The sequence below is a fragment of the Notechis scutatus genome, chromosome 3 (genome assembly GCF_049901735.1).
Source record: "Notechis scutatus isolate UNSWTSFEM ecotype Mainland chromosome 3, rNotScu1.2, whole genome shotgun sequence".
NCBI lineage: Eukaryota > Metazoa > Chordata > Lepidosauria > Squamata > Elapidae > Notechis > Notechis scutatus.
The window spans coordinates 83,903,284-83,925,329 of record NC_142011.1 but is presented as its reverse complement, the minus strand read 5'-3'; the positions used below and the strand labels follow the sequence as shown (position 1 = coordinate 83,925,329).

Below are 22,046 nucleotides of genomic sequence, written 5' to 3'. Positions count from 1 at the left end.
CCATAAGAACCCAGAATAAACATATACAGTTTATTTCTGCATTAATATGACCTAAAATGTAATCTGTTCTTCACACAAGCCAAAAAACTAGGTGAAGAGAACCCTATTAAACAATTAAGTCAAAAACGTTATAGTCCATGTATTTGAGAGAAATTATCCAAATCTATACTTATGTGTGGCAGAAGTATGTGAACCTTCGCTTTCAGTAACCGGTGTGCCTTCATGTAACTGCAACTAAATGTTTCAGATAACTGTTGGTCAGTCCTGAACATCGGCTTGGAGGAATTTTAACCAATTCCTTTTATGGAATAGATTCAATTCAGGGTTATTTGTGGGCTTCCTTGCATGAATTCCTCGTTTCCTACAAGATTTCTGTAGGATTAAGGTGAGGACTTTGACACCCCATTCCAAAACATTAACTTTTTTCTGCTTTAACCATTCTTTGATTATACGAGATGGATTGTTGTGCTGTACAACCCGCTTTCCCTGGAGCCCAAGTTCACTGACAGATATCCTGATATTTTCCTAAAATTTCCTGCCACGATTCAGAATTCATAGTTCTATCAGTGAATGATTTATCAATGGCAAATCATCCTGGTCTGTTATACTGCTACCATCACAGAAGGTATAAAGTACTTATCCCGAGTTTGTCTTTCCCAAACATAATTATTTGTCATTCAAGTAAAAAAAAAGTTCTATTTTGTTCTCATCTGCCCATAGAACATTTTCCCAATAGCCATTTGCCTTATCCACGTGGTTTATGTACATGGGCAGCAATGACTTTCTCCTTGCATTCCTGCCATGCAGACCACTGTTGTTCAGTGCTCTTTTGATGATGGTCTCATGAACATTGACATCTACCAATGCAAGAAAGGCCTTTAGTTCTTTACATGTTATCTTGAAGTTCCTTGAGACCCCCAATAGTACAAGCATTACTCTTGGTGTGATCTTAGTTGATCAATCACTCCTGGTAACAGTGGTATTGAATTGCTTTCATTTGTACATGATCTTGACTGTGCACTGGTGGAGCTTTTTGGAAAGAGTGTTCTTAATTCTTCCAGCATGATGAGCATGAAATGTCAGAAATCTTTTTCAAACTATTACATACTTCCTCATACCTGTGTGGTGAAGATCAACCTTTGATGGTGACTACCCAGAATTCTGTCTTTTGAATAAGGTAGGACTTCCTACACTCATACCCGATCATCGTCCTAGTCATTGAAACACCTTTTATTTCTCCTTCAAATGAACTGACAATTCCAGACTTTCACATAAACAAACCATACACGTACAAAAAATTTGGATCATTTTCCTCGATAAATAAATGAACACGCATGTTTTAGACTTAGTTGTTTTAAATGAGTTCCTTGGCTTTAGGACTTGTGTGGAGAGCAGATCACAATTTAAATCTATGCAGAAATAGGAAAAAATTAAAAGGTTTCACAAAGTTTAACTACCACTGTAATTGCTGTTAGCTGGACTATAGATCTGCATTTATTACAGACTGCTGCTTTCATTAATATATTTATTGTGAACTAGTCATTTTTAGTAAGCATGCTGCTAAAATAGAGAACGAGTTTGAGGATTTCATCAATTTGGTCAAATACTTGGCAGTTAAGTTTTGGTGCCCCCGTTTCCAGGAAGCCATATGGCCTATGTTGAGAACCACTGTTCTACAGAACCTGGGACCTTCTATTATAGCCAATCTTGATAAAAGTAAGTTTTATCCTTCAAGTAGAGATGATTTCATGGTCTGGCTTACTTAAGGGGGCTGGTACTGGTCTTACAAGTCAGATATACTGCTTTACAGCCCTCTTAAGCTGTTTGCAGTGTCAGCATATTGCCCCCAACAAATCGGGTCCTCATTTTACTGACCTCGGAAGGATGGAAGGCTGAGTCAACCTTGAGCTGGTGAGACTCGAACTGCTGGCAACCGGCAGTCAGCAGAAGTAGCCTGCAGTACTGTATTCTACACCACCATGGCTCAGCCCATGCCTCCCAATCATCTCTCTTATACTTCAATGAATTAGGAGGGCTCTGCTTGATCCGCCTTTGAATATTGCCTCATTCCGGATATCACATTTTAGTCCTTTTCCCTAGATAACGGCTTGTCATATTTCTATCAAGATCATTTCCTTACTCTACAATCGTGCCCGCCTGATCATCTTGTGTTAAACCGTATAGCAAGAGTGAATCAGCCCTCCCCTCCCACATCCAATCCCTTGAGACACTGTCTTATTTCACAATTATATAAAAGCAAAGTTTATTAAAAGAAAAATCAGTATTAGTTTAAATATTAACATGGAAACAGTGATTAAAAAAAGGAAACATGAGCAAAAGTGCAGCTGCTCGTTAAAAAAGAAAGAAAATACGTGACTACAACTGCTACAAATGAGATTTCTTTCTCTCAAAATCCCAATAGAGATTGGAACTCTTTAATTTAAATTATAAGGATATATTGAAAGAAAAACAAATACGGAACAATTTGTTGCTTCTGGAACAAGCCTGAAGCATGATCAAGGCTATTTAAAAAAAAGTTCCCTGATTTCTACAAAAATAAAAGAAACTTAATTTAATGTAATATAAAATAATAGATAGCAAAAAGCAAAACAACATATCCTCAATGGCAATACTATTGTAGGAAAACATCTAAAGCTTCTGAGTGTGACTCGATACCTTCATGGACATATTCATATATTTTTCTTAGTAACAATGCAGAAGTAGGCTTTCTCCTTGCTGACTTCCAGAATGTTTCTTAAATTGCCAAATTAGCATTCTGGTGGTCTCAAATGTACTCAATACGAGATTTTTTTAGCCTTTTAAGACCAAGGCCAGCTTGGTGATTCTACTTGAGACCAGGTGAAATTAATGGCTACCTACAAAAGATACTGCATGAAATCAAATCACTTCTATCAGGAAGATGATTGGAGATTATATTTTAGCTCTACAGTTCTCCCATCTATTAAACCCATGATGAGATATTTGTTTCCAAGTTTTTTGAAGCTATAATTTTGACTTATTAGAGATAGTACTGGAAAATTAGATGTTCTCTTAGGTAGTTATAAAGGGATTACATAGGAAGTTTTCCCACCAAAATTTATGTCTTTATTGAAGCAGAGTTTGTACACCAGGGAAAGTACATAAGTTCTTAGACAGGACAAGTTAGTTACTCAGGACATTCAGAGAAAGTACTTGAAAACCAAGGAATGCTAAAAGGAAGACAAATGGAAGCATGTAATCTATTCTGAAATGTAATGAAAGAAGTCTTATGTCCCAAACCTTAATTCTTATCAAGAACAATTCTTGAAGATACAAAAAACAAGTTATCCTTAAGTCCATGATTTCAAGTGGAAATTTTAAAGTCAGATTTTTTTTTGATACTCGCCCAGTATTGGCTTTATAACCAGTTCTATTAAATAAAGGCTGTGAGTCAAGAACAGACATCCAGTGAAAACACTAGCATGCAGGTCCCGTTTTATCTGAAAATGAGAAAAGCTCAAGATGGAAGACAATCTCTATTCAACATGCATATATATATATACTGTAGGCTTGAGATTTGAAGGGAAATTATATTTATGTATATAGTTCTCAGAATGGTCCAGAACTCAACGAAGGCAGAAATCAGTTAACTGAAAGCATAACTCAGTACGGCCTCAACACTTCCTGGAGAAAAGTTGTACAGTGTATTTCCTGTATATTAAAATCTGTGGTTATACTGTTTTCCAGTATTCACTTTTTTTTTTTGATAGACTGTTTATTAAAGAATTATCTTGATATACAGCAACACAAATACAGACTGAAAAGCAATTGGGATCTTCCTTTCTGCGTATTTTCTCTTGATTACAGCTTCTGTTCTTTTCTAAGGATGAATTTTCTTTTCGATAATGGGGAAAAGACTTGAGTGCTGTTTAAATTGCAAGGTCAGCAAAATCAAGATTTAAGGGCTTTATTAAGCTAAGCAATGGAAAGCAACGGAAGCTGATTAAAACAAAACAGACTTGAGAACTGCTGACACTTTTTTTGTCATGCAAAGTTGGCAGGCACATCCATAGAATGTCTGATTTTAGCCTAAGATTAAGCTGGCTCACGTTCCTATGAACTGACTTTAAAATGTACTAAATATGGTGACCTTGTAGAACAAAAAAGTGGCTTGCAGTATTCCTAAGAGGGCAGACAACATCCACAATACCAGAATCCATTCTTGTTCCGGAAAATTGATTTTTTGGAAAATTTCCAATGATATTCCAAAGGTAAGATCAATGTATTCCAGAAGGAAAAAAACATTATTTTGGGGATTTCATTAAGTTAGTTTCATTCATTGCTAGTCACTGGCTATGTAGTGCCTAGGAATTTGAAAAGCTGCATCTCTAGCAAATCTAGAGAGGACAACCAGAGTCTGCTTTTGGATGTCCCCGATAAGGAGACCATAACCCAAATGTTTATCACTTACCCGATGGATTTTATTTAATAGTTTGAAGGTTTAGTAGCATGTCAACATTGAGCATCAGTGAGACATAGTTGTTGAGATGTTGGATTAATAAGACCCAGCTGCAATCTTCAGCCATGAAAGCTTCTTGGGGTCAATTATATTCTTTAAGCCCAACCTACCTCATAAGACTGCTATTGAGGGATTTGCTACAGTGAAGCTAGACTGATCTTCACATTTGTAGCTTCTTCTGTAAGCATAAAGAGGGAGACCCAAGAAATCAGGTGATCAATTAATTCAAATGCCGCTAGAATTCAGTCTCAGCAAGTCAACACTTACAACATTGATTCAATAAGTTTATTCTGTATTCCAAAATCTTCACAGAAAATTATGGAAGGCATCTTAACTATCAGCCACACGTTCCTGAGCCCGAAGGTAGCTAGCTTTCTTTTGAGCCACACGATCTTTCTTCTGAGCAAGAGACAATTTGGGACGGTTCCACCTGCAAAAAGATTTTTTTTTTTTGGCTTGGTTATTCTTGCTAAAGAGAACCTATCCACCATAAATAAGTCTTAAAAAAGAAACGACAACATAAGCATCCTTAGCATTAATGGTCAGATACTACACCACCAGAGAATTACTCATGGAATTGCACAAAGGCATCCAAACCAGTTCTTCTTCCAGTTGACGATGATGTCTATCTTTGCCCACCCATACATGACAGTCTCTGCTCATTATCCTTCTCATAAACAGAGCTGTATTCTAATCATCTAATACAGGAGTGTCAAACTCAAGGCCCGGGAGCCGGATCCAACCCATGGGGTGCTTAGATCTGGCCCTTGGGGCTTCCCTGGAAATAGCAGGGAAGTACACAAGCTCCGCGAAAACGGAGCTTGCGCACAGCCCTTCCGAGCTCAGTTTTCGCTGGCAGAGGGTTGCAGGAGGCTGTCTCAGCCAAAAACAGAGCTCAGGAGCCTGTTTTCATTGGTAGAGCGTTCGGGCCACCATAGGCACTCCCTGACACAAGTGATGTCATGCTGGCCATATCCCACTGCCCCCCCTCCCCAAGTCAAACACAACCCTGATGCGGCCCTCAATGAAATTGAATTTGACCCCCCTGATCTAACATTTCACTGAACAGGAGTTCTCCACTTCTTGAACTTTTCTATCTATTCTTAGGTTGGTTAAATAGATTAATATACTGGACTTGTAAATGATCTTAGAATGAATAAGAATGAATCCCAATAAGCACATTCTAGAAACCTGAAAGCTATTAGTTTCAACAGAAAACAATACCACTTTTCTATGAGATAATGCATTTCAAATTAGAACGGAAAATTGCACAATTTTGTATCAAAAGAACTAGTACAAATTAGCGTCATTTTGAGGTTTGACAATGGAATAGTGATGCCTATGTAATGGGACTAATTACTTTCCTTCCGAAAATGATAAGTACAATACAATTGCACCACCTCATGTTGTGTTTTATAGTAGCTGGGGAAATTTTGTTCATACTTGGACTACTGCTCATTGTTTTGAGGAGTCTGTTCTTATATTCCAAGCAAAAGCAGAAATTTCAAGGCAAGCAGGCTGCACAATAGCTTATAATTGTATGATAGGAATGTCAGGCATGATATTCCCCTCTGAAAAAAAAATCGGGGCTGGCCAAAAGAGACCCCCCACCGCACGCCAAGAAATCGCTGCCCGGCTCCCTTTTCCTGCCGCTCAGCGGCCTCCGCTCGCACCGCCCGCTTTTCGCCCGCCCGGGCTCCGCTCGCACCGCCCGCCACTTGCACCGCCCGTCACTTGCACCGCCCGCCCGGGCTCCGCTCGCACTGCCCGCCGCTCGCACCGCCCGCCCACCCGGGCTCCGCTTGCACCGCCCGCCGCTCGCACCGCCCGCCCGGGCTCCGCTCGCGGCGATTCCCAAAAAAATCGGAATTCCGATTTTAATCGGAAGAATATCATGTCTGGAATGTGCAAAATGTTCCATTTCTACTGGTCCATTAAAAAAAGCCAAGGATGTGGTAGAGTTGATGGGTAAGTGGAGGCAGGAAAATGAAGAGGCTAGAAAGATTAAGGCTAGATAGGACAGCTAGATTGCTACCACTAATTTCCCCGATTTCCAACACAGCAAAAAGCAGATATTGGAAACTTGGGTGGGCAGGCCAGTACAGATAGGCTTCACTGTGTCACACAAACCAGCCCTCCCTTGGGGCTTCTAGGTGGTGCAGAATAAGCGGGGGAGCGTGAGAATCGTGGACCAGCAGCTAGACAGGTGAGCCAGCCACCCAGGTGGGACTGGTGCAATGGGTGCGGTGAGGAGGGGGCAGCCAGAGCCTCCTCCTCCTCCTCCTGGCGGGAGCAGGCTGTTGGTGGTGGCAGCAGCAGCTTCATCCCTGATCCATGAGGTGGCGCCAATGGTGGCCGAGGGGTGATGGACGAGGAAACACTTGGCCTCCTGTGCGCATGCAGGCCGGCCCCTTACAATTTCAGGATTGGGCCGGATCCAGCCCACAGACCTTGAGTTTGACACCCTGGTCTAACTCCTATTCTATATAGATGTTCCTGTACACAGTGCCAGTTACTTGGTTGTGCTGTTCAATGTATGCTGTTCCTCCCTGCATCTTACACCTTGCCATTATGTGTTGAACTGTTTCTGTGGTCTCTCTGTACCTTGGGACCTGTGTAGTGTGGTACATCCCTGCTTCTATGATCTGGTGCTTAGAGCCTTTTTTGCTATGATCAGACATTAGTATAATTTCTCCATATTCCCTATATTTCCATATATATATAATATGTGGGTATATGTATGTGTATATATTTCAATGTCAATACATTCTTTCACTAATATACAGTTACATGTTTCCTATGGAACCCCTCTTAGGAAAAAAAAGATCATCTTACCTCTTCTTTTTAACTTCTCTCTTAGGTTTCTTTTCATGGGCAGGTTTTTCACGTATTGCAGCATGAGCTTTTCTATACATTTCTTCCATCTGTGCAACATAATTTAAAGGTTAATTCATACTTGCGACATATTTAGTACATTTTTCTTGAAAACAAAAACAAAGAGGAGAAATGAGCATTACAATAAAGTCAAATGCAGTGCTTCCCCATCTACAACCCGAAAATCCATTATGCACAAATACATAGCGAAGAAGGATCTGAAACATGGTTCATGCATGTAACAACTGGTCTCAAGTGGCTCATATCCAAACTGAAACATTCATGTTTTATCCAGGCAGGGACCAAAACAGTTGTTTCATGCCTGATAAAAACCAAACTGTGGTTTTTCCAGACAACAAAGTATATTCTGAGGCAAAAAGGAATAACAGCAAGAAAAAGCCAACAGCTACTGGAGTACCTCAGGGAAAGATGGAGGGAAACTTACAAATAGCAGAAAGCAAGCCAGTAGAGAAGATGTGCCAAAAATCATGCACACATTGCAAACAGGTAAGCAGTCACGCTGTTGAGGTGCATCTGTCGATGTTATATATATGGACTAGATACTTATTAAATAAGCCATGCTCAAGAGTACCTGTAACCATGCAGCAATGACATCAGGTCTAAGTTTTGGTGACCTACAAATTTGCTTTAGCAATTCTTTTAACTACAATGAAATGGTGTGCTGCTAAGCAGTAATTGAAGGACTTATATAAACAGATGTATTACCATGTCAGATGTTACATTGTTCTTGATATATTGAGAGAACTGTTTTTTATAAGCATCTTCATCTTCTTCCATCAAGTACCGCATGTAATCTGCAACGTTTTGGCCCATGATATGCTTGCGGTGGACTTCTGCATTGAATTCTTTGCTCTCTGAGTCATAACCAGGGAAACGCTTGGTACTATGAAACAAAGAGCTGAGCATTATACACTCCAGGAGCAAACTGGGTAAGGTGTGGAACATAACATTGTTAAGATTCCAAAACGTTGTTTTGGGTGTGTTGTTTTGGGGGGGGTGGGGAGTGCCAGATTCAAGAGTTTCAGCCACCATCAGTCCCGTCTTGAAACACCAAGATCAATCATACACACACCAAGGACCAACTACAGAGTGTTCAGTCAGAGGGATATCATCACACAGTAGCCAGTTAATAGCAACACACACAAAAAAATTGGGATTATTGTACAATGCTACCGTCATCCTATTTTACTAATCTTTTAATTCAGAAAACCTACTAAAATCCAAGTGAAAAGAGAAGCAGACTTTTGTGCATCCAGTTCGTGTAAGATTTTAGCAGTGAATTACATACGGCAAATAAGTACTGGGTCCACTCCAGAGAATAGCTTAAAGTGTTGTCGATGGCAAAAGAGAGCTAGTTTGGTATTGTGGCAAAGTCACCGGATTAGAAATTAGGGAGACTGTGAATTCTAGTCCACTTTAGGCATGAAAGCCAGCTAAGTCAGGGGTCCCCAACCGCCGGTCCGCGGACCGGTACCGGGCCGCGGAACAAGCCTTACCGGGCCGCTGGTTGCTGGCGCCGCCATCTTTTTGGTAAAAAAGCAATTTTTCGTCAAAAAGATGGCAGCGCCAGCGCTGGTGAGCTTTTCCGGTAGAAAGCCATTTCTACCCGAAAAAGCTCACCAGAAGCACTGGCGCCGCCATTTTTTTTGACGAAAAATCACTTCCGGTGACATCACCGGAAGTGATTTTTCGTCAAAAAAAGATGGCGGCGCCCAGCTGACGCCGGAACCGGGCCGCGGCGCCCAGCTGACGCCGGAACCGGGCCGCGGCGTCGAAAAGGTTGGGGATCCCTGAGCTAAGTGATTTCGGGCCAGTCTCTTTCTGGGCTCATCTCACCTCAACCAGATTGTTGTGATGGGGAAAAAGGAGAATGATTGCCTGAATGTGAATTTAATTCAGAAGGGGAGAAGTTACCTGTGTGGAATGGAAAGACCACCATCCACAGCTCCTTTCAGAGCACCAAAGACCTTGTTTCCAGTGGTCGTCCGAGCAAGGCCAGCATCCAGGTAACAAGTAAAAGCCCCAGGTTGTCCATCCACACTTTCTACATTATATTCATCTCCAGTCACTTCAACTTGGCCTTCATAGATCTTATCAAGACCAAATTTATTCAGGAGCTGCAAACAACAGCATATATTAAGTTTTCCTTTTGACAAAGAAGTTCACACTTCAGTTATACCGTGACGTGCAACGCTTGCCACCCCTGTAAAACTGAAAAAGATACTATACTTTTTAAGGAACATCAATGAAAGCTTGATTTACAACTATTTATTGGATTCTGCTACAGCAGACTTCAAAAGCACTGGATCATATTTCCTCAGCAATTTACCTCATTTGAATAATAATCATACCAATTTGTAAAATGGCATCATCATACCACCTTATCACGCATAACCAACATTGCCAGGATGATGTTCTTTCATAATAAACGGTTCAGAATACTATTATAATACTTCTCCCAAAGTAGTCCTTTAAAACAAGGTTTCTCTATAAATGTGTCCTTGAGTTGGTTATCTCATTAAACCATAACATGTCATTTTCGCTCATTTTCAAGATTTTTAATTTATTACATTTATATACTACCCCTCTGTCAAGATTCCAGGAAGTTCAAAATGTAAGACATAACAAAATACAATAAAATGCTATAAAATATAGAACACAAAAACATACACACTAAACCTCTATTTTATCAATAAGATAAAACTTCCAACGGAAAATGGCAGTCCAATATTACTTCAAAAGTTCACCTGAACAATGTTCTAGATTACCTGGGAGAGGCCAATAAAGAATCCAAGCACACATGCTACAAGCTCCCCCCATTATGGGGTGCAATAACAGAGTCCCTGTAAAGCACTAATTAAAACAGGAAAACTCTATATGGTTACAAAAAAGGAGAAATGGTTCTTGTTTGACCCCCCCCAGGCATAAATCTCTGTATCTATTTAACGTAAGCTGTCTATAAATTAATGCCATTTATCTCACTAATAAAAATGGCTAATGTAACGCATTCATTATTTTCACTGAACTTGAAGGACTAACACAGAAAGGCTGTGTGCATATTGATTTGTAATTCATTCCCCACATTGGTATATCAATGACTGTAGATCAGGGGTGTCCAACCTTGGCAACTTTAAGCCTGGGGGACTTCAACTCCCAGAATGGGAGTTGAAGTCCTCCAGGCTTAAAGTTGCCAAGGTTGGACACCCCTGCTGTAGATCTTTCAAGTGAATAAGGAGGCACGAATAGTAACCTTCAAGAGATAATAACGTTCAAGAGATACATACCCTGCGGGCCATCAGCAAGCCCGTGCAATAGGCAGCAGCATAGTTGGTCAAGCCTACTTTCACCCCGTATTTTGGCAGCTCGTGAGCGTATGCAGCACAGACAATCATGTCGCCTTCAATTCTGGCATATGCAATCTAAAAAGGGGGAAACTGAATCATCTCAAGTCCATTTATTGCAATTGTTCTATGCAGCAAATACTCCCAAACTGAGTCTCTTTAATCCAGAAAACAGATCCATGATTCAAGTCGGTATCTGAAAGTCACATCTATGTATCCAAATGTGGCTTCCCGGGTTTGCAGAAAGTACGTTTTTAGTACTTTTAGAAGAGGAATCCAGGGATGGCATATTCCTTTATAACCTGTTTTCCCCTCTAGCATCTTATTATATACCTTATATGATCTATTTCTCTTTTTGACAGTCCTTTTCCACATTCACCCACTTCTTCCATGCTCAACTGCAAGAAGAATTTAGGTCAAAGGCTACCTGTTGTCCACTCTTTTTCTAAACATTATTGGTGAAATATTAAAAGTAGATTTAGCTGCTGCCTAATTCCAAAACTCTTGGCGGCTCACAACTTAAAATGAATACTATAAAAATTATGTAATACAATATAAATAAACCAGACAGTACCTGTCTAATATAATCAATCAAACTATCTATCTTTACATTAATAAAGGAGCCACATCCATCCTACCCACAGTCAGGGTTTCAAGACCTTTCAGAATTATCATCTGTGATATATCTCAGCGAGTGAGAATCACACAAATGTCTGAAGGCTTCTCATTCTTAGAAGGCAAGCCATGCGACAGAGAAGGCACCCTTCCCAGGTCACAAGAGATGTCACTGTTTAATCAGTGGGACTGAATGTAAGAGTTACGAGTCCAAAACAATCCCAAAGTTGCACACTGATTTTGAAAGGGGAAGTGCAATTCACTGTTTTCTAAAGAATGCAATTAATCTCGATTTAACATAATGTAATTGGTAATGTATACATGTGTGTCTACAAGAGTAAAACATCAAATGAAGTTCCGAATAGTACTTCTAAAGTAGGAGTGTCTAACTGGCGGCCCATGCAGGCCACACCCACCCCAGCTCCGTGGAGAAAAACATCCCAACACGTCATGTGACACGGCGAGTTTGACACCCGTCTTCTAAAGGAAAAGCATTAACAGTACAGACTATTCTAGTTTCAGAATATAATTTCGGTCTAAAAAAATCAAATGTTGGGAGAAAAAGGGTGGTTAAAGATGCTCCTAACTTTAAGGATGCCATGCTTTATAAAATCCCTACACTGCTATAAGAGACATATGCAAATTGGTTCTTCACAATAACCAAAATCAAAAGATGGTCTTACCTGGCAAATGATATCTCTGTTGGTGACACGTACAATCATCCTGTATTTAGGAGTGTTGTACTTGTTTTTATCTTGAATCACCAAACGCTTACGAGCATAGTAATCAGTCTTTCCCTCTGAATAAGGAAAAAAAAAGACCAAATATATTTAGAAATGCTCTTTATGCCATGATCCATTCAATGTATTGAATCTCTGTAAAAAAGCGAAGCTGACCTCTCCTTCTTCGGAACTTGACTTGGTACCTCTTAAAGTAGGCTTTATTCTTAACAACTTTGACAAAACCCTTGAATAAATGGACAAAAAAAAAAAGGTTAGAACATCTGTATGACAATCTATCAAATGAAAGGGGGGAAGCTTAGAAGCTGAAACAGATGTGATTTTTCACAATTGTTTTATGCTGGTCTATGACAGAGAGAAAGGTCTGATTGAGATCCAAGCAGCTGAAAATACAGAATAAAGTGCAAAATGGAAAACCTGGACTGCAAACCTCATTTCTGACAGTAGATGCTTACATAATTCTGTCTTAATTACTGTGAAAACATTGAAAATCATCAGAAGCACTGACAACATATATAGGAAAGTAAGCATTCACATTTTTTATTGCCACCCATCTACCATCAACAATTTACACATTAGTGAAAGATAGTTTGTATTTGCTTTTGGTTTATATGACTTAATCCCCTCCCCAAAATACATACCATCAGTCTACCCATGTCTCAGGAAAATGCCTGTGGCTGGAACTAAGTTCACAGTGAACTGGATTCTAAAAAGCCAGCAGGCTTACCTATTCTATCTCACCTTCTATTAAATTTCTTTTTTGCTGATGAAATGGATGCAGTCTTCTCCCTTCCCAAAGCAATCTAAGCCTGTAATATCACATCCTAGTCTGCTAGGACTAACTAGGACCCCTTTCTTATTTGAAAATAAAAATATATACAAACGCTACTCCAAAAATATATATTGGCAGCAGAACACAATGACCTGTCACACAAAAAGCAAGCAAAGCCTGTCAAAGCAATAGCAAAAACTCACAACACCAGCTTTATTTGGCCTGACAGCCTGCCTGCCAGACCGATGCTTGCTCTCTACAACGATTTAAAGTCTTTTTTTTTTTTTAAATTCACCTGCAGCCCCATCCACGTAAATGCATGAAGCAGCCCTGCACCGGTTTTTAACCATGTGCTGTAGAAAACAAGCAAACACAGACATCCAGAACCAGCAAACGTCAGGGAAACTTAAAGACACTGTTCGGGGGGGGGGGGGAATACAATAAAACTATCTAGGAGAAGGGCTGGTCATTAGGGCTCCTCTGCAAAGCCATTGAACGACACCAAGTCGACTCCCCTGTTATTTCCCATTCATTCCTTCCACAGGCCTAGATGCAACAGGGATGGCAGCTCTCTCCTTTAAGCCAGGGGTCCCCAAACTTGGCAACTTTGAAGACTTGTGGACTTCAACTCCCAGAATTCTCCAGCCAGCATAGCTGGCTGGAGAATCCTGGGAGTTGAAGTCCACAAGTCTTGAAAGTTGCCAAGTTTGGAGACCTCTGGCTTAAGCCAAGCCCAATTCCACGTCTGTACGTGCCTGGGAAACCTTTCATGCATTCCGAGAGCTTCGGTCCAAAGAAGGTTCAACTATCCACCCTCCATAATTTCCCAGCGAGGGAGGGAGAGGGAGAGGGAGAAGCTAAGGAAGAAAGGCTGCTTGGGGCCCTGAGGAAGGAACCCTTTAAGGTCGGGAAGAGAAACAGGAGAAGCCAAACTCAGGAGACCCTTTGAATGAAGCTCGGGGAGGCAGCAGCTCTCCCAACTTCAAAAGACAACGAGAGCAGCCATTAAGGCCACGCTGGAACTCGCTTCCGCGGCTGGGCCCACCACTTCCGAATCGGAATCCATCCAGGTACCAGGAGACCAAGAAGGAGCCAGCCGAGCCCGGGAATGCAACGCCGGTCCCCGCCCTCCCCCATCACGGCTCGTTTGGGCCCGGTACTGACCATGATTGCCGCTTGTATCCCGTTTCGCCGTAGGCCGACGGCCGCCTAACGAAACGTCCGCAAGCCGTAACGCTGTGGGAAAAGGCCGAGGTTAGGGCGCAGGCGCGACACGTGACCGGGCAGACAAGGCAGTTCGTGTCAAGAGGGGCCCGTTCGAGGAGAGAAGGGGCCGCCCTCTGGAGGCTTGGAGGAGAGGCGCTTGCTCCGCTTCTCCTGCTCTCTCTTCCCTGCGCCCCTTGGCGCTTACGTCGGTTCAGCTCCTCAGAGTAAGTAGTACATTATCCATGGCTGCTGTTATGACATCACTGTGGCAAAACTTCCGTTGACAACTTAGGGCAGGGGTCTCCAACCTTGGCAACTTTAAGACTTGTGGACTTCCATTCCCAGAACTCCTCAGCCAGCTTTGCTGGCTGAGGAATTCTGGGAATGGAAGTCCACAAGTCTTAAAGTTGCCAAGGTTGGAGACCCCTGACTTAGGGCATTTCAGTTTGGGCGTCCGTGCCTGGATTCGTGCAGTGAGCATTTAGAACAGTTTGTTTTTCAAACTTGGCGGCTTTAAAGACGTGCGGGCTTCGACTCTTCATAGCGGCTAGGGAAGTCTGGGACTTGAACTCCACACATCTTAAAAGTTGCCAGACCAATCTTTCACAACCGATGCTCAGAAGCTGTGCTGGACCATCTCATACTGTCAAATCGAAATAGTCAACACACTGAGGAATGAGGAGTAAGGCTCCCCCAATGAGACACACCCATGATTGTAATTTGCCATTGCTTTTTCAATTTCTCCATAGACAGCTGGGGAATTTCTTGCAAATCTCCCAGGCAACTATCACCCTACTTCTCAGCATTCAACCACTAAATATTGCTGAATATTGTAGAATTTAACCAACATATCTGAATGGTAATGGTGGAAAATACTCTTGCAGATTTTTCTTTTGTGTTAAATTTATATGGCATTTGAATAGACTTAACATGTTGACAAGCAGTTAATTGATTGCTTATAATTTTGAAGCCATCAAGTTAATGTTGACTATTAGTTATAATCTAAGCAGATTTTCTTTTGGATGCTTAGCCCCCAATCTGTTTCTTCAGGTCTTCCAATGGTGCCCCAATCATCCCTTCAACTGAGTCCATCCATCTTGCTGCTGGTTTGTCTTTCCTTCTTTCCTTTCTCAGCATTAGAAACTTCTTAAAGACAGCTCGGTTTTCACGTAATGCTTTCAAAATATGACACTATAATTGGAGCGTGATCATTTGTACTTCAAATGAGACCTCTTTTTATTTATGTTATTTGTTCTCTCTGTTTCTTGGCTACCAACTCTTTGCATTTTCCCAATCCTCAACATTTCTACTAAGAGTAGAAATAAATTTAGCTGGTATACATTCTGTCATATATTAAATTTCAATTCCACAGTTTCCAAATGGGCACGCTGACTGGGAGTTATGAGAACCTAAATCTATTACATCAGGAACTAAATTGAGTAGTGAATGGGTAACACTTCCCCTGGTGTAGAAATAATATAGGTACAGCAGGTTTAAGCAGAAAATGAATATGACATGAGTCAACATGTTTTGGACTCAGAAATCTTTGCCTCATTTTGGACTTTTCATTAAAATTATGACGCCTGAGGAGATGATTCCAACAAGATCTCTCCTGGTGTAGCCATAATGACACTGATCCAGCCCAAGCTAAACAGGATCTTATGCTTAGAATCAGTCTTATCCACTATAAAGTGTATGCAGCATACGTGTCAGTCACAATACTATAACAATACCATATCTCATTTAGTTTAACTGAAACTGTATTTCCATCAGCTACAATGCTTACCTTTGTGCAGGTGTGCATACCGTGTTTCTCCAACAATATGCCCCCCCCATAGGAAGACCCAGCATGTTTTCTAGGCATAAAATTAAATTAAGCCCCTCCCCCCAAATTTAGGCCTAGTTTAAAACATGTGAAATTGGAGGGGGAAGGCGGGGGTTGTGGTAACTTGCCATTAGGAGTGCCCCACGGGCAGCTATGCCTCACCTTCAGCCACTCCTAACAGCCAATCATGGTGGAGCACAGAGGGCTCCCTTACCCCTCCCTTACCCGGGTCAGCAGGTGGGCAGCGTTGGCGTGGATGTCTGGCAGCATTTCAGCCACTTCTCAGGCCTCCATAGCTTCCACGATTCCAACCGTGCTGGCGCTTCTCTCGCCAGTGCCATCTCCAACAACAGCGTCTGAGTCGCTCCCGCTTTTCCCCTGTCCCCGTAACAACAGGAAAAAAAACCATTTTGAGGTACCTGGAGTGCCGTGCGCTGCGTTTTGGTTTAATCCCGAGCGGCTGGGTGGGCCTGAGAAGAGCCGAGCGAGTGTCTCTGCTGCTGCTACCCTTGGTGCTCCAGCCTCGGGCTCTGCAGGTTTGCAAAAGTCCCAGTGCGCAGCCCGTTCCTGCATTCCAAGCGCCCAGGCCGAGCTGCAGCTGTCCCTCTCTCGCCAGCGCCATCTCCAATAACAGCGGCAGCAGCGGCGGGAACCGTGGAAGTTACGGAGGCAGCTCCAACACCCGAGAAGTGGCTGAAACGCTTCCACGGTTCCCGTCGCTGCTGCCGCTGTTATTGGAGACGGCGCTGGCGAGAGAGGGACAGCTGCAGCTCAACCTGGGCGCTTGAATGCAGAAACGGGCTGCGCACCGGGACCTTTGCAAACTTGCAGAACCCGAGGCTGGAGCACCAAGGGTAGCAGCAGCAGAGACGCTCGCCGGCTCTTCTCACGCCCACCCAGCCGCTAGGATTAAACCAAAATGCAGCGCGCGTGCTCCCAGGTACCTCAAAATCTTTTTTTTCCTTTTGTTATGGGGACAGGGGAAAAGCGGGAGCGACTCAGATGCTGTTGTTGGAGACAGCCGAGGGGGGGGGGGAAGAAATTAATTCACCCCCGAAAAGACGTCCTAGCCATTTTTTCGGGGCTCAAAAAAAAAATAAGGCCCGGCCTTATTTTGTGAGAAACACGGTAGTAAATATACACTGTAAACTATTAAACACAACCTATATACAGGCAGCCCTCAACTTAGGATTTTGAAGTTACGACAACCATCCCACTTTCAGTTTATGGCAAAAAAGTCACCCATCAAGTATAATAGGTTCACTTAACAATCATCACAAACAAGGTCATCAAATCAGGTGCAGTCATATGGTGATCTACTTAATGACTGGCACGACTTATGATTTTAATTCTGGGCTCAATTCCTCTAGTAAGTCGAGCACTACCTGTAGTGCCAATTACGAGATAGGAAACAGTCGTCATTTGTTTGAGGTATTTAGAAATACTTCAGAAGCTTCTTTCTCCAGAAGAGAAATTTTCAAATACTATTTCCTGTTCAAACTATTCTAAAGTTACAATTCAAATCAAAATTTGCAAAGTGTCATTGGGATCACTCACTTAACCAGTTGTTACACCGGTTGAATCCTACCACTGCCTAGCCTGGTAATGAAATCTTTGGAAACTAACCCATAAGTTCGGAGAACGAACCTTCACCATTATATGCATTATGTGTCTGAAATTCATTTATCAATTTCTGTATATTTAACTATTTTGTACTTTCAAATATTGACAATTCTCAATTTGGTAAGCACTACAGCTTTTCTGGATGTTATTATGTGGTTTTCTCTGGACAGTCATGTTCCTTTTAAATGATGTATAATTTTAAATATTGTAAGCTACCAGACTCTTTTTAGCCATTGGATGACCTCCAAATAAGTGAAAAAAATATAGGGATAAAAAGCAAAAGTTGTATGACATTAATACTGAATAAGACAAAAATTGGGATAGCAAAGAGAAGAGAGTCTTTTAAAAAGTGCAATAATAATGATTTAAAAAAGAATTTTAACAGGCAAAACTCTAAAATATGTAGTTTTGTTCAATTAAGAAACAAACATGTCATGCACAAAAGCAATACATCTTTTCAATGTTCAGCTAATTAAATCTAATTATGTTCTGTGCACATGGCCAAGATTTAGTTTACACAACACATCTAGCTTATTAGCTATGAATTGCTAACACTTACCCAGAATTGGTTGAGTTTCCCAAATACTGTAAGTAAATTAGGTCTATTATATCTAGACTGCAACAATCTTAGAGACAAATAACCTACTCTCCAATAAACAATTTGGTTTCAGGAAAAACTATCCTGTAATCTGCAACTCTTACACTGCAAAAACATATGGACGACACAACTCGACCAGGGCAAAACAATAGACGCAATCTACATAGACTTCTGTAAAGCCTTTGATTCAGTGGTACACGACAAACTACTCCTAAAAATAAAATCCTATGGTATCTCTGGACAACTGAATAACTGGATAGAAGCATTCCTGTCAAACAGACAACAAATGATCAAAATCGGAGCGCCCTATCAAATCCAGTACCTGTCAATAGTGGTGTTCCCCAAGGCAGTGTTCTAGGACCAACTCTCTTCATACTCTACATAAACGACCTCTGTGATCATATTAAGAGCAATTGCGTTCTCTTCGCTGATGATGTAAAGCTGTTCAATACCACAGACAATACTGCTACCCTACAAAAAGATCTTGACTATGTATCTGAATGGTCAAACAAATGGCAACTTCAAATCTCAACAAATAAATGCTCTGTCTTACATATTGGCAAAAAAAATCAGAAAATAAAATACAAGCTGAATAGTCAAGATCTTGTTGATGACCCAAGCTCTGTAAAGGACCTTGGAATACTCACCTCTAATGATCTAAGTGCTAGAGCACACTGCAACTACATAGCCAAAAAGGCATTAAGAGTTGTTAACCTAATCCCACGTAGCTTTTCTCTGGTAATATCACACTACTAACCAGAGCATACAAAACATTTGCTAGACCAATACTCGAATACAGTTCATCAGTCTGGAACCCACACTACGTATCTGATATTAGCACAATTGAGAAAGTCCAGAAATATTTCACAAGAAGAGTTCTCCACTCCTCTACTCGCTGTAGAATACCTTATGCCACCAGACTTGAAATTCTAGAACTAGAAAACCTTGAATTACGCCGTCTTCGGTCTGACTTAAGCATGGTATATAAAATCATACATTGCAATGTCCTACCTGTCAATGAATACTTCAGCTTCAACCATAACAACACAAGAGCACACAATAGATACAAACTCAAAGTAAACCGCACCAAACTTGATTGCAGGAAATACGACTTCAGCAATAGAGTGGTCAATGTCTGGAATACTCTACCCGACTCTGTAGTTTCTTCCCCAAACCCCAAAAACTTTAACCTTAGACTGTCTACTATTGACCTCACCCCTTTCCTAAGAGGTCTGTAGGGGGCGTGCATAAGCGCACCAACGTGCCTACCGTCCCTGTCCTATTGTTTCTCTTATTCTTTTATTTTTCTTATATGTAACCATTTCATGTATTCACAACTATGTATACATTTATACTTATTATCTTGTAAACAATTGGCAAATCAAATAAATAAATAAATAAATAAAATAAATAAATAAATCTAGATGAGGGGTGTCAAACTCGCATCGTCATGATGGCGTCACATGATATATTGGAACTTTTTTTCCCTTTGCTAAACAGGGCATGGGCGTGGCCAGCACATGACACATCCAGCCCATAGGCCGCAAGTTTGACAGCCCTAATCTAGATGATCACCAAATGGAAGCTAAGAAATACAGGAAACCCTTTGTTGCCACCTAATCTTCACCTGGATTTTTGCAGCCCAGAAATGTTCTTTTTTCTTAAATGTTGCATGGTAAATATCTGTTAATAAAAGAACTCTCGTAGTAGAAAGCCATACAAATATATGATAGTTTTGTTCTCAAACTATATTGTATTGCTTTACAGATAATAAAAACATTTATACCTTCCTCCTTGCTGTTTCTGACATTCAAGCTGGCTCTAAATCATTCATACTACAGCTGGTTGCCTGGTGATGAAATAGTATTATTAAAGCTTTTTTAAATACCGGGAATAGAAACAATTTTGGCTTCAATAGAATTATAGTAGGGGAAATAAGTGTACAATATATACTGTTGCTTTGTAACATATGTAACTTTTTAATTTGTTACACAGCTCTGTATTTCAATCTGAATTTTTCTTGATATTCAGGTTAAATAGTAATCCATACAATTGATTAAAACACATTTGCAAGACAGCAAATTTGCACCATAATTATAGTATGGCTGCCAAAGACATCAGAAATGCTTCTGTCGATATTAATTTGCCTTTAAAGAAATAACGGACAAAGACTATGTTTATAAATTATCCTAAGCAATAATGTGGTTTAGACATACAGGTAATACTCAATTTATTGAGCCTAAATTTTCTGGAAGACTTAGCCATGTCCCGCTGCCAAAGCAGAATCAAGGCTATCATAGAAGACCCCTCACACCCTGGCAATTATCTTTTTGACCTGCTGCCGTCTGAACGGCGCTTTAGGTCAATAAAATCCCACACCACTAGATTAACAAATAGTTTCTTTCCCTGGGCCATCCGAACCGCAAATAAACACAAAGTCACTACCTTATTAAGATGTGAAAAGATGTGAAATCTCAATACCCCATTCAGATGTATAATAACATATTACAGTACAATCCATCTCTTGTGTATTATACTTGGCAAAGCATCACAGTCAGTGTTGGATGTATATTTTGTGTATATTCATAGATATTGTACTCTCTAATTGCAAATGGAGACGTGGGTACTCTGTTTTTCTTATCTTCATTTTTAAGTACTCTGGTTTTATTGTATTGCGAACAGTTGCTGGGGTGCACCCACAGTTTCGTTGTACAATGACAATAAACTTCTTCTTCTTCTTCTTCTTCTTCTTCTTCTTCTTCTTCTTCTTCTTCTTCTTCTTCTTCTTCTTCTTCTTCTTCTTCTTCTTCTTCTTCTTCTTCTTCTTTCTCCTCCTCCTCCTCCTCCTCCTCCTTCTCCTTCTCCTTCTCCTCCTTCTCCTCCTTCTCCTCCTTCTCCTTCTTCTTCTTCTGTTGCTAAGCAAGGCAGTTGTTAAGTGAGATTTGCCCAGAGGTAGTATTCAGCAGGTTCTGACCAGTTCTGGAGAACCGGTAGCAGAAATTTTGAGTAGTTTGGAGAACCGACAAATACTACCCCTGACTGGCCCTGCTCCCATCCATTCTCTGCCTCCCGAGTCCCAGATGATCAGCTGGGTCTTCTTTGGTTGCCCTGCACAGGAGAACAGAGCTGGAAAGCAGGTTAGTGGGGTGGGGAGGGAATGGAGATTTTGCAGTATCCTTCCCCTGCCAACCCAAAAGCCACACCCATCAGGCCACGCCCACCAAGCCACGCCCACAGAACTGGTAGTAAACATTTTTGAATCCCACCACTGGATTTGCCCCATTTTGTGACTTTTTATGCCAGAGCTGGTAACCAAATGATTGCAGTTGTTAAGTAAATCATACATTCATTAAGCAAATCTGGCTTTCCTCATTGACTTTGCTTGTTGGAGGCCAGCTGGAAAGGTTACAAATGGTGATCACATGACCCCAGGACAGTACAACAGTTGCCAAACACTCAAATTTTCAATACGTAACCATGGAGATGATGCAACAGTTGTAAATGTGAAAGCTGGTCACCAGTCAATTTTTTTTCAGTGCTGTGGTAACTTTGAACAACCACTAAACAAATGGTTTATAAATCAAGGATTACCTATACTTACAAATCAGGCCAACGTGTTCTGTTCAATCTTGTTTAAAATTATGTGTAAATGTAGTCTAAGATTAAAACTAAAGTATGTATATATTTTCATAACATTGTAAACCATACGCCACATTTTAGAAACCAAAACTGCCACATCAAAACCAAACAAACTACATTATGTTGTAGTATATCAGGAGATCATTATATAAAGACATTATATGAGTTGATACAATAGACCCAGCTACAAAGCACATCTATTAGGGGGGAAATGCGGTACATAAATGTATGTAGTAAAATACATCAGAGAGGATGAATGGGTGATGAATGAACATGGATTTAATAGTAGTCTTT

The 22,046-nt window shown here is 41.0% G+C and overlaps 1 protein-coding gene and 1 non-coding gene across 2 annotated transcripts; both read right to left on the bottom strand.

Annotated features, from left to right (window-relative positions):
- Positions 1-4,769: 4,769 nt before the first annotated feature.
- On the bottom strand, positions 4,770-14,109 carry RPL5 (ribosomal protein L5). Its single transcript, XM_026674101.2, has 8 exons — positions 14,026-14,109; positions 12,246-12,315; positions 12,033-12,148; positions 10,678-10,812; positions 9,308-9,510; positions 8,099-8,276; positions 7,334-7,422; positions 4,770-4,928 (listed from the first exon to the last, which is right to left on the bottom strand). Exons 1-8 carry the CDS (start codon positions 14,026-14,028, stop codon positions 4,829-4,831), a joined length of 894 nt encoding a protein of 297 aa, XP_026529886.1. The 5' UTR covers positions 14,029-14,109; the 3' UTR covers positions 4,770-4,828.
- LOC113416351 (small nucleolar RNA SNORD21) lies at positions 8,418-8,513 on the bottom strand. The gene has a single exon (XR_003371447.1). It is a non-coding gene; the product is annotated as a small nucleolar RNA SNORD21 (small nucleolar RNA).
- Positions 14,110-22,046: the final 7,937 nt, after the last annotated feature.

Bases quoted from the DNA above. Each gene is read 5' to 3' on its own strand.
- RPL5 (XM_026674101.2), bottom strand. The intron at 12,149-12,245 runs GTCAGCTTCGCT...TTCCTTATTCAG, and splicing joins CAAGTTCCGAAGAAGGAGAG to AGGGAAAGACTGATTACTAT. The intron at 4,929-7,333 runs GTAAGATGATCT...ATCTTTTTGCAG, and splicing joins AGAGAAGTTAAAAAGAAGAG to GTGGAACCGTCCCAAATTGT.